Source organism: the organism of the source record quoted next, unplaced genomic scaffold (assembly GCF_019419815.1).
Source record: "Pyrus x bretschneideri cultivar Hongxiangsu unplaced genomic scaffold, Pyrus_bretschneideri_v1 Contig6, whole genome shotgun sequence".
Lineage (NCBI taxonomy): Eukaryota > Viridiplantae > Streptophyta > Magnoliopsida > Rosales > Rosaceae > Pyrus > Pyrus x bretschneideri.
Window position 1 is genome coordinate 5,644,505 of NW_025999798.1, and position 11,327 is coordinate 5,655,831.

Consider the following 11,327-nt stretch of genomic DNA (forward strand, 5'->3'; position numbering starts at 1 on the left):
TCATTTTTGTCTAGAGAGAAATTTTCTTTTAAAATATTTGAAAATTAAAAAATAACGTCATGATTGAGTAAGCGTTGGCACCTGCAAGTCCCTGCCAACTGTTCCATCGGCGCGATTGAGTCCTTGTCTTCAACCTACCGTTTCGGGTCTACCGAAAATCATCCAAAAATATTTAACCCCAAAAAAAGAAAAAGAAAAAAAATTTCATCGTTGGTATCGTAAATAAATATAAAAGCCCCTGCCTTCAGTGATCAATCAGTCTTCGCGTTTTCACCAAACCCCACTTACCCCGCCTTCTCTGTGATCCAGCAATGGCTTCCATTTCCAAGCTCTCCAATCCCACCCCCGCTTCCTCCTTTTCGTCCACCTTCAGTCCCAGAACGCCGCAGCCCAAGTGTTTGATCCGCCTCCTCGCCACCCCTGCCGCCACTTTCAACTCCAAACTCTCCTCCTCCAAGCTCTCCGTACGAACCAAGCTCTCTCTCCGGGGATCTCTGGTGTAAGTCTTCCCCTTTTTCCGATTGCATATTATCTTTGTTTGAATTTTTTTTATCAGAAGCTGGATTCGAGCTTTGTTTCTTTTGCTTGATTTCGTTTTTTTTTCTGATGAAACTTGAAAGTTGTGTAATTTAGTATTCTTGGTTGCTGATTTGATTGCAAATCGAAAAGGTTTGCTCATTTGGGTTGACGGAAGTTTAATTCTTTTGCAGGGTGAGGTGTTCTCAGAGTGATGGGAATGGAAATCCGGTGAAGAGAACTTATCTCCATGATCTGTATGAGAAGGAGGGACAGAGTCCGTGGTATGATAACCTCTGCCGGCCTGTGACGGATCTGCTTCCGCTTATCGCAAGCGGGGTTCGAGGTGTAACCAGTAACCCAGCGGTAATTACTGATTTATCTTATGTTTTTTGAACTGCGCTTGGAGGTTTTAAGATCAAATGAGAAATGGGGTTGTAAGTGAAACTGTCAATATGTTAGTTGAATATCGTTTATTTTACCATGCCTTTTGCAGTTTTCGTGTTTTATGTGCAATCCGATCTAACTAGCTCTATGTAATGCGGGATTGCAGATTTTCCAGAAAGCAATCTCAACTTCAAATGCTTACAATGACCAATTCAGGTATTTTCAATGATTATCTTGGTTGGTCAGAAGGGGCTGTGGTTGCGGTATTTTTTATTTGAATCGCATGTATATCTGGAATGATTGCGTGTGGAACTCTGTTGAGTTTCGGGTTATAAGCTCTTGGCATATGGGATGGGAAAGTTGGATTTGTTGTCCCTCTTTCTGAGTTGAAAATTTTTAACCGGCATACCCCTTGCTACACAGTGTTCATATGTCAATAACATATTCCAATGGAATTTGCAGGGAACTTGTACAGTCAGGAAAAGACATTGAAAGTGCATATTGGGAACTTGTGGTGAAGGACATTCAAGATGCTTGCAAACTTTTTGAGGCTATCTATGATCAAACTGATGCTGGTGATGGTTACGTTTCTGTTGAAGTTTCTCCCCGACTTGCTGATGACACCCAAGGGACTGTGGATGCTGCAAAATGGCTTCATAAAGTAGTTGCCCGTCCTAATGTCTACATAAAAATTCCTGCCACTGCTCCATGCGTTCCTTCAATTAAGGAAGTTATAGCAAATGGCATAAGTGTCAATGTGACTGTAAGTTCAATTCTACTATACTAATTGCTTTTTCCTCTTTTATGGGGTGAAATTCTTTGAATCTGTGCTTCACCAAGAATAGATGGCCAACAAAGTCGTACAAAAGTGCATCTGAATGGAATTTTAAGTTTGTGTGGTGGTATGGTTGGGCTTTTCATAGGTGATTATTTTGACAGCGTAAATGAAATCTGCACTATGCGCTATAGTTGTCATAAGTTCTTGCGTGCAGAGTGATCATTGTTCTTGTTAGGCCTTTTTAATGAGAGGAAGTTTTTGGGGTTGTGGCATCATCTCTCATTCGACTGAACTATTTAGCATATAATAGAATTGCAATTCCCTAATTGTAGAAGTGTTAACTCATACTTTCTCTTAATGTGTGTGCACAGCTTATATTCTCGCTCAGTAGATATGAGGAGGTGATTGATGCTTACTTGGATGGCCTTGAGGCTTCTGGACTAGGCGACCTCTCCAGAGTCACAAGTGTTGCTTCCTTCTTTGTCAGTAGGGTGGACACCCTCATTGACAAGTTGCTTGAAAAGATTGGAACTCCAGAGGCCCTTGACCTTCGAGGAAAGGTATATCAAAATCAGATGTCCAACTCTCTTTTTTTTTTTAATCACGAACATAAACCTTGAATGTGAGATTTGCTAACGTGATGAGTTAACTATGTCAGGCTGCAGTAGCTCAAGCTGCTTTGGCATACCAACTCTACCAAAAGAAATTCTCTGGCCCTAGATGGGAGGCTTTGGTGAAAAAAGGTGCTAAGAAGCAGAGGCTGCTTTGGGCCTCAACCAGCGTCAAGAATCCTGCCTACCCCGATACTTTATATGTTGCTCCTCTCATAGGCCCTGACACGGTGAGCCATCCCATTGTCCAACCTGATCTCTGATGCTTGATGGTTATTATTACCATGATTTTACATCTGTGATGATACATTACTTGCTTAAATAGACTTGTTGTTTAATGTTACTTAATGTTATTTAATGTTGTTTAATATTGTTTAATGTTGTTTCATGTTACTTAATGTAAATAAATAAATAACTGTTAAAAAAACTGTAAAAAAAAAAAAAAATCAAATATGATGTCAGCATGTGGCCCCATCCAGGATCGGCCGGTTGGCTCTTTTTTTGTCCAGTGGGGCCCATGAGCCCTTTGGCCTGACCCTTGGTTGGAGACCGTTTTTGGTCTATTTTCGGCCCTCTAGCCCTCTAGACCCTTCAGTTGGAGATGGTCTTACAGGTAGTAAAATGAGATTAAAAAATCAAGTTCCAAGACGCGTGGCTAAAAATAAGTCATCTTTCTTCTAGCGTATGACGAATATTTACTCTGTCAATGTTGATTTATTGATTCATATTGCTTAGTGTTTAATGCTGACTTTCCTTTTGCAGGTTTCAACCATGCCAGACCAAGCTCTTCAAGCATTTGTCGACCATGGCACAGTTTCAAGGACAATTGATTCCAATGTATCCGAAGCTGAAGGCATTTACAGTGCACTGGAGAAGGTAGGTATCGACTGGAGCTACGTTGGGAACCAACTCGAACTTGAGGGAGTGGATTCTTTCAAGAAGAGTTTCGACAGCCTGCTAGACACCCTGCAAGAGAAGGCCAACTCTCTTAAATTGGTTAGTATGTAAGATGTAAGATGTCGGAACTATTTGTGTGAGCTGAATAAAGCTGGTGGGGGTTGTCGTCCTGTAAATGTAGCCGGGTGCTTTGTAAGACGTTGATTACATTTGACGAGTTCTTTCCAGCTACAGGTTGAGTGGGATATTACAATTTGCTCTTGCACTTATGTTTGGCATTGTAGACAGTTACCTTCACAAATGTACGTTTCATTTGGATTTGAGAATTATGGACCGTCAAGTAGATGATGCTCAATGTTATTCTCTGCAAGATTTTCCATTTCTGCTCACAAATTGAATCATGAAGCTCAAAATTCTTGAATCCGACGGCCGAATTTTAAGTTACCTTCATACTGATGAAAAGCGTAAGGATTTTCATTTTTTCATGGAAAGAGAATGCCCTCGTGTTATTCTAGACTGTTAATTTTACTGACAATATTATTCAATTGACGGAAAGAAAATTCGAACTTAGTACAAGAACATCGATCCGACCATCTGGTATTATAACTTGGTAAATGTTTTTTTTATTCGTTACACATTCCAAATAAAATTAGATAGTACTAGAGGATTAAAATTAGCTTATACAATAGGCGAGTCATAATAATTTGATATCGAACTCATGTTCATAAGAAAAGAATAAGGAAAGGAATGGTAAAATAGAGAGTTTGGGCCAGACAAGTTGAGGCCGTCATCTTCCCGCCGAACACATTCGCTGGTTCCCCAATCACCACTTCACGGTTCAGACTTCAGTAGTCCACCCTTTTCTCTCCCTTGTCAAGTAGCACCACACCTACAATGTCTTCAATCTCAGCCGTCCGATCTCCACCACGACCGCCGTCCTCACCCGTCGGAAAATCTTCATCCCCGGTGCGTCTTTTCGCGCTTACCTTCTCTTCAACGCGACAGAGACGCCGCAGACCCCAATTGAATGAACATTGAAAGTTTTGATTGAGGTGGAAGCAATCTTATCGAGTGAAGAAGTGTTGTGTTTTCATCGATTGGCATGGTGGCTGCAGCTTTCTGTAATGCTTCAAAGGACGGAATTTCCCTCGCGTCTCAGGTTACTGACAGTGAGTCATTTCCTAGTTCCTCTGCCCGAAAGGTTAGCGATTTTAACACTCCTGTTTTAGCCTCCTGCAATCCTCCTGTGACTGCCGAAACATCGTAGATTATTCAGGTTTGGAGTGCAGATGGTTAAAAAGAGGGAATCCCAAAATCGCCATCCTTCAATAACCCTGCTCATTAGTAATAGTCATGTACATTTGTGTACTAGATTTTACCGTCTGTATATTTTATTTTGTTGTTCATACTCTCCTCATGTGACATATCATGTAATGTGAGAGACAGACAAGTATCACTCGAGGTGAGAGATAGAAACAAGAGATACGCTGCGTTTTTTTACTTTTGGTTTCTTTTCCTCGCATTCTTTTGTTGCTTTGTGATTGTTTTGGAACAACTTTTAGTGCCAGCACTTAGGGGGAAGGACTATGGCAAGTCGCAAATGAGTTATCCGGAGTATACAGAAACTGAATCACGTCTTCAGTACAAGGTTAACTATTGGAACATACAAAATTTTAGCCTCCTTGTTTTGATGAAGTTTCAAGCTCTCCAAAGTTTGCTTTAGTTATTTCATCGAATGATTTATCTTAAGAAGAAATGCAGGACTTGCGAGTAGGAGATGGCCCCGACCAAAGGTAGGAGAGACCGTTGTGGTAAGCCACTCATTCTCCGAGCGCACGCTTTCAAGCTTTCACATGTTGATAGGGTTGTTTAGGATTGAGCCAATTTTGCTTGATAGATTTGTCTGTCGTATACCCCTACGTGTTATATTGACAGAGCCTAAAGAGGCTCCGTCGCTTTATCTTTTAGTTGAGTCATTGTAGCAGGTTATGATCGTTAGATGGATTTCACGTTGATTTGGATGGGTAAACCATAGGATATTTGGGACGTATTTTTGAAGCTCGAAATAAAACAAAGGGTGGTTCATTTGAGGTATGGAACACTTCTGATCCGTTAACTTGGTACTTCGTAGCATCGCGTAAGCGTAATTAACAGATAAACAGATTCTGTTCCATGGTTTCTCGAATGCAGGGTGATGACGAGGCGTTTTTCAAATTCAGGGTAGGATCTCAAGAGGTGAGAAATTCATGAACCAAACGAACGAAACAATCTTGAAAGCTCGATCTGCGTCCTCTCTAACGACGATGTGGTTTTCTTCAGGTGATACCGGCTTTTGAGGAAGCTATTACAGGCATGGCTGGAGGCATCAGAACGTGCTGCGTGTTCTTTTCCGTAGCTCGTTGTATTTGCTCAAGGAACTTGGAATCGGTTACATTAAACGCGCAACATTATAATTCACTACATGTTATTTGAAAATTTCACAAACGAGTTCACATTGATGCAGGATCGTAGTGCCCCCAGAACTGGGATATCCTGAGAATGACTACAACAAGAGTGCCCCAAGGCCGACAACATTTTCGGTAAATCTTTTGTCGTTCTGGCGATTCTTGTAATCCACTTCTGCTTCTTCTTACAAGGTGCAATGTCGATGTGTAACGTGTTACAGGGACAACAAGCCTTGGATTTCGTGCTGCGGAACCAAGGGTTGATAGACAAGACTCTTCTGTTCGATATTGAGCTCATCAAGATCATACCGAACTGATGAACTCAATAGGAAATCGGTTGGCTGGCGAAAGACTGCGGCGCACTTGTCGTAGAGAATCTTATTCCGGATGCCAGAATATCGATTAAATGAGGTAGCAAATTTATAACACCATCAAAAATCCTTGTGCACTAATTACTTCTGTACATGTAACCTCTTTTTTTTTTCCTTTTTCTCAGAAGAGAACAATGAACGACTGCAGGTAGCCCGAGAATTGAAGTAAAAGTGATATTAAAAGCTACGATCGTCAGCATAAATTAATGACACTAAACAAGATCCATAATCTGATAGAAGTGCAAATCATCAACAGTTAACTGCAAAACGAGAAGAAAATACAAGGACCGAAAACATCTTAAGAGCAAATAACTCAAACCTGCTGAACATTCATAAAGTCCTTGCCTTTATTCAACGGAAAGCTCCCTTCGCTTGTACCGCACCATCACCTTTCCTTTCACACCCACAACCATGGCATTCCAATCAATCTCGGGAAACGGTGATACCAGCTCCAGTTCAAAATTTCTCAGCAGGTGGCTCCATATAGCCTTTATCTGCAGGTATGCAAATGGCTCACCAAGGCATCCATGCCTGCCACCTCCAAATGAGATATATGAGAATGCCCCTGCAGATTTGTCTTCTTCTCTCCCCTCAGCAAATCTATCAGGATCGTACGTGTCTGGCTCCTTATAAATATGAGGAAGCCGGTTGGCAAAGTATGGTGATGTGGCAACTATGTGCCCTTTCGGGACATCATACTCTTTGCCCTTGCGGGTTTGTACACTGAAATCACTATGCGAGCTTCGAAGCAGCATGATCAGTGGAGGGTGCAATCTGAGAGCTTCCTTGATGCAACGATACAGGACATCCATCTCTGCCAATATATCATGATCAACCTTCTTTCCGTGCTTTTTCATTAGGTTTTTCTGCTCCTCTGACACAGCGGACAAGAAGTCCTTGTGACGGAGGAGATAGGCCCCAGTCCAAGTGGAAGTGATAGAACTAGTGTGCTGCCCAGCAAAGAGAGCAGCAATGAGCAAGCCAGTGACCTCAGATTCAGTTGTTGGCCGGCCATTTTTGTACTTTGAGTCAATGAAACATTGCAACATGTCATTCTCAGACTGTGCAGCACGCTTACGGGAGTTTATGATCTTTGCAAAGATATCTGAAAGCTTCTTGCGTGCCTGGTCACGGCGACGGTGAGCTGGGATGGGCAGGTATGGGAAGATGACACTGATTGGAAGCATTCCATTGTCAAGGTCATGGAACAATGCTGAAACATCATCAAAGAGCTTATCACGAACTTCACGACCCAAGAGGCATCTGCTGGCTGTCAAGATGATCAGATGCTCAAGCTCATACTTTAAGTCCACCTCGCCACTGTCTCCCCACTTGGAAAAGTAATCCTGCACAGTACAGTTGGAAGACAAGAATTAACATCATGGATGCCCCTCATCACTATCTCATATTACAACTTTAAGTCCACCTCGCCACTATCTCATATTGCAACTTTTTCAAGAATCTAGAAGATCTTCTCTTTCACAAATGTAAACAGATTACTAAATAAATTGAAGGCTGAAGCAATCAGATAAACAACAAAACCCGCAAAATTCCAAATCAAACAATGATATTCAACCGAAAATCTTACCTCTGCTTCTGTAACCATCTGATCCACATATCCCTTGAGTTTATTTGCCCTGAGAGCCTCCGTGAAGAACCGAAACTGCTCCTGCCTCACTGTGTAATCGACATCGAACACAACTCCAGGGCCGAAAGTGGGCACATTGAACTGGTATACCTCCTGCTGGCTAAGATCAGCCTCCGGGGCCTTGAAGAAGTGGGCAGAAACCTCAGGACCAATCAAGAAAGTGATCTTCTTGTTAAGCAGATTCAATGTGAACACACTTCCGAGCTTCGGGTACTCTTCACGAAGCATGATAATGGGGCCCTTCAAGAATCGGAGCAGTCCTCCGAGCACAGGCCACGTCTGCACCACCGGAGGAAGACGCTTCCCAGATCGAGACATAATAAGCGCTGCGATCAGCTTGGCCACCACCAGAGTGGCCAAAATCATCAGCCCCACACTGAAAAGCTTGTTATCCATATCCATTGTCACCATAATTTGGTCCAATTACAGGGACCTAGCAGAAAAATCCACACACAAATACAGAAAATTAGCAGCTTTCAATAAACAATACCACTCACCACCAATTCTAACGAAAACCCAACAAAAATTTCACGACTTTTAACAGTAGATTTCGATTAGATCTAACTTTGAGCACAAATCGTCCGGCTGCAGGAAAATTGAATCGGAGCTTCAATTTTCTCGGCAATCAAACAATCAAGGAGTGAAAAGGAAACTAGAATCTGGTGAAAATTTCATCAGATTAACGACAAGTTGAAGCAGAAGGACAATGCATGAGTGAAGATAAAGGCGAAGGATTGGGTATAAGAAAGAAGGAATTAGGGTTTCGTACCTGATTGCAGATTGGAGCGCAGAAAAGATGGGAGGAGAAGGACAGTAGAGACCCAAAACTCTAGTCGGGTAGTGAGACTCTGTGAGTATGCGAAGCCCTGAGTCGTGTGTATATACAACTCTGGATTGTCCGCTTCCACTACAAATATTCAAATTTTTATTTTTCTTTAATTCAATCAAATTAGCCAAAACAATATATTTTGTTCTCCAGGGTTTGAATTTTTTTTTTTCGTAATTCAAATAAATTAGTGTAATTATCTTTTCGTTTGTGTTAAAATTAGTGGAAAGTTGTTTTAATTTCTAACATCACTACTTAGACTATTAAAATTTTAATAGTTCAACTCGCTTTTGTGTCGGTTCGATATTGGGCGAGAAGAAAAGTTAGTCCAAATGTAGTTTAATTGCCTTCTAAATTTCGGTTTTCATGCATATTATGTAAATAGTTAAAAGAGGCATACATAATTATACACACGAGTTATTTGAATTGTTAACTATCTAATAGTTTTTTGATATATACAATATTATCTATATTAAAAGGTGGAAAAGTAAGCTGATAATAATAATTTAAAATTTGTATTTAATGAAAATTGAATTCAAACCCTCTTATTTACGAACGGTTTAATGTTTTAAATAGAAATTGTAAGTTCCATTTTCAATATGTCCACGGGTAATTAGTATTCCTTTTTTGTATCAAAGTAACATTTTTCATAAAATAATTAGCTCTTTTCTATTTGTATGTTTGGAAATTGGAATTTATTTTCAAATATCCTTTTTTTTTGGGGGTCTGAATTTTCCAAGTATCCGTAAGAATCTCCTATTCGTTCAAGTGTAAAGCTGCGCTAGTTGGATCTGGAAAACAGTGGGTCTATGAAAAGGTCGTTTGTCGTACACGTATATTATTTTAATTGGTGGGGGTAGATTTATATCAATTAATCACGGAAAATGATCATCGCTGGATTCATTTCCTGATATCCTAAGATTTTGTAATCATGATCGTTTATTATACATCGTGTGATTAGTTTTCGTTAGGTACTATTTTTATTTAATTTTAAATTTTAAATTTTAAAATAATTTATGATTGTACAATGTACGATGAAAGATCACGATGATCGGATATTTAAGATCCCTAAGAAAAGGATCTAATCACCCGCCTGGTACCCAGTTGGGTAAAAAAGAAAAACGACAAAAGCAAGCACACCAAAGCGGCAACGGGTGTGCATTGATAGACGAACCCGGAGAGTTTTCTATCAGCTTGTCAGGACCAGAGGACGGATACTCCCTAGTCCATGGGTGAAGGATATTCTTCCCTTGCATTGCTACATCTGAGTCTCGGCCCTTAGAAGGGGGTACCTCAACTCACAAACTCAATCATGAAATTGCCCTAAACTGTGAATTATACCAGTCGATCGTAGTAATGTGTCCTTCCACTTAGCACACAAATTTAGTATAATGGGTTATAAAACTTAAATTATCACCTTCTCAAAACAATATTATAAGACGACTCACACTCTTTATTCAAGTTGTGAAGAAACAGCAACAGAACTCCACGCGATCACATAAAAAGGGAAGCTACTGACCACCTGTACTGATTAAGAAAACAAGATATATGCAGAACCTAATCACGAACATATTCAGCTAGTATACGAACCAACTGTAAAGATTTTAGGAACAAATGGGACATGAATGATGAATGTAAAGTAGTCAGATCAACAAATTCAAGTTGGTTAAATTTTGATGGAACATCAAACTGTAAAGCCAAGGATCCGTCCCAATTTCTAAACATTAAGAAACTGAAGTTAAGCATAAGAACCAAAACTCAGATTATTATGTCTCATGTAGATTCTTAATATGAAAGGTCTCAAACGTACCAACTTTTGTGCCCGACGCAGAAGATACAAAAGTTGTAGCATCTGGCTTTTGAGCTGTACTTTGCAAATCATATTCTTTGCCTAACAACATTAAAAACATAATATCAGCACTCGTTATTACAAAATAAATATGCATTGCAGAGTCATACCCAAATGAGGTTCTTTGGCTGTTGAAATTACATAGATAAAAGAAATGCGTAAAAGTACTTAAGAGGGCAACTAAAGGTTTCAGTTGTTCAGGATCATCAAACAGGTTGACAACTAGTTGGTAAAAGTACTTAAGAGGGCAACATTACCTTCAAAATAACAATTTACCACTTACTAATTTAAAATTAATAGGACATGGTACCTCGACAAAAGTCGTATGTACTTCTCACAAGTTCAATTTATCTCAAAGTTTAAGGTTTGTTTGATATCATTCTTCAATCCAAATTTTTATTTTAAATAATGATGAATATAGGTAAATTACTTAATACTTGTTAGTTTCGAAAACAAATAATTGGATCTGAGAATAATACTAAACATGCCCTCAAATCCTCTTCTTTTTTTTTTTTTTTTTTTTTTTTGAAAAATAATAAATACACACTATTTATCTCTTCTTACACCATTCTGTTTAATTTTGCTCGTTCTTTCTGTTTAACTTATTGTTAGTTGCCATGCTTTGATGTGGCTTCAATTACTGCTTGAGTGGCACGTTGTGTATCTTCCCTTTGATGGCCTTTGGAGCCTATGTAATTGGCCCAGGTTACTTTAGAGCAACTCCACCCATAAATTTTCTTAGGCTATAGGTAACTCAATTCCCCAAGTGAGCAGTAATTGTCTTTAGTGAACAGTAACTATCTAATTGCATCTTCATCCCTAAATTGAATAGCCCAGGCAATTCGTATTAAAATATATTATTTTTTATTTTATAAAATAATAAAGATAATTTTATTCGTAATTTTGTATAAGAATTTTAATCAATCTCGTCACCAATGGAGGAGCCAAAAATTCTTTTATGGGTGGGCTAGCTAAAAAAATTACACTAAAATGAAATGAT

General features: G+C 39.5%; 2 protein-coding genes and 1 pseudogene across 2 annotated transcripts; 2 read left to right on the top strand and 1 right to left on the bottom strand.

Annotated features, from left to right (window-relative positions):
• The first annotated feature begins 226 nt into the window (after positions 1-226).
• On the top strand, positions 227-3,568 carry LOC103944759 (transaldolase). Its single transcript, XM_009355231.3, has 7 exons — positions 227-499; positions 711-882; positions 1,070-1,119; positions 1,366-1,666; positions 2,053-2,241; positions 2,340-2,522; positions 3,055-3,568. The coding sequence occupies exons 1-7, from the start codon at positions 312-314 to the stop codon at positions 3,298-3,300; spliced, it is 1,329 nt and encodes a 442-aa protein (XP_009353506.2). The 5' UTR covers positions 227-311; the 3' UTR covers positions 3,301-3,568.
• A 723-nt stretch (positions 3,569-4,291) lies between these two features.
• Positions 4,292-6,284, top strand: LOC103944758 (annotated as a pseudogene).
• On the bottom strand, positions 6,154-8,582 carry LOC103944757 (sterol 14-demethylase). The gene is made up of 3 exons (XM_009355229.3): positions 8,422-8,582; positions 7,593-8,085; positions 6,154-7,350 (listed from the first exon to the last, which is right to left on the bottom strand). Exons 2-3 carry the CDS (start codon positions 8,061-8,063, stop codon positions 6,352-6,354), a joined length of 1,470 nt encoding a protein of 489 aa, XP_009353504.2. The 5' UTR covers positions 8,064-8,085; positions 8,422-8,582; the 3' UTR covers positions 6,154-6,351.
• Between the last annotated feature and the right edge of the window lie 2,745 nt (positions 8,583-11,327).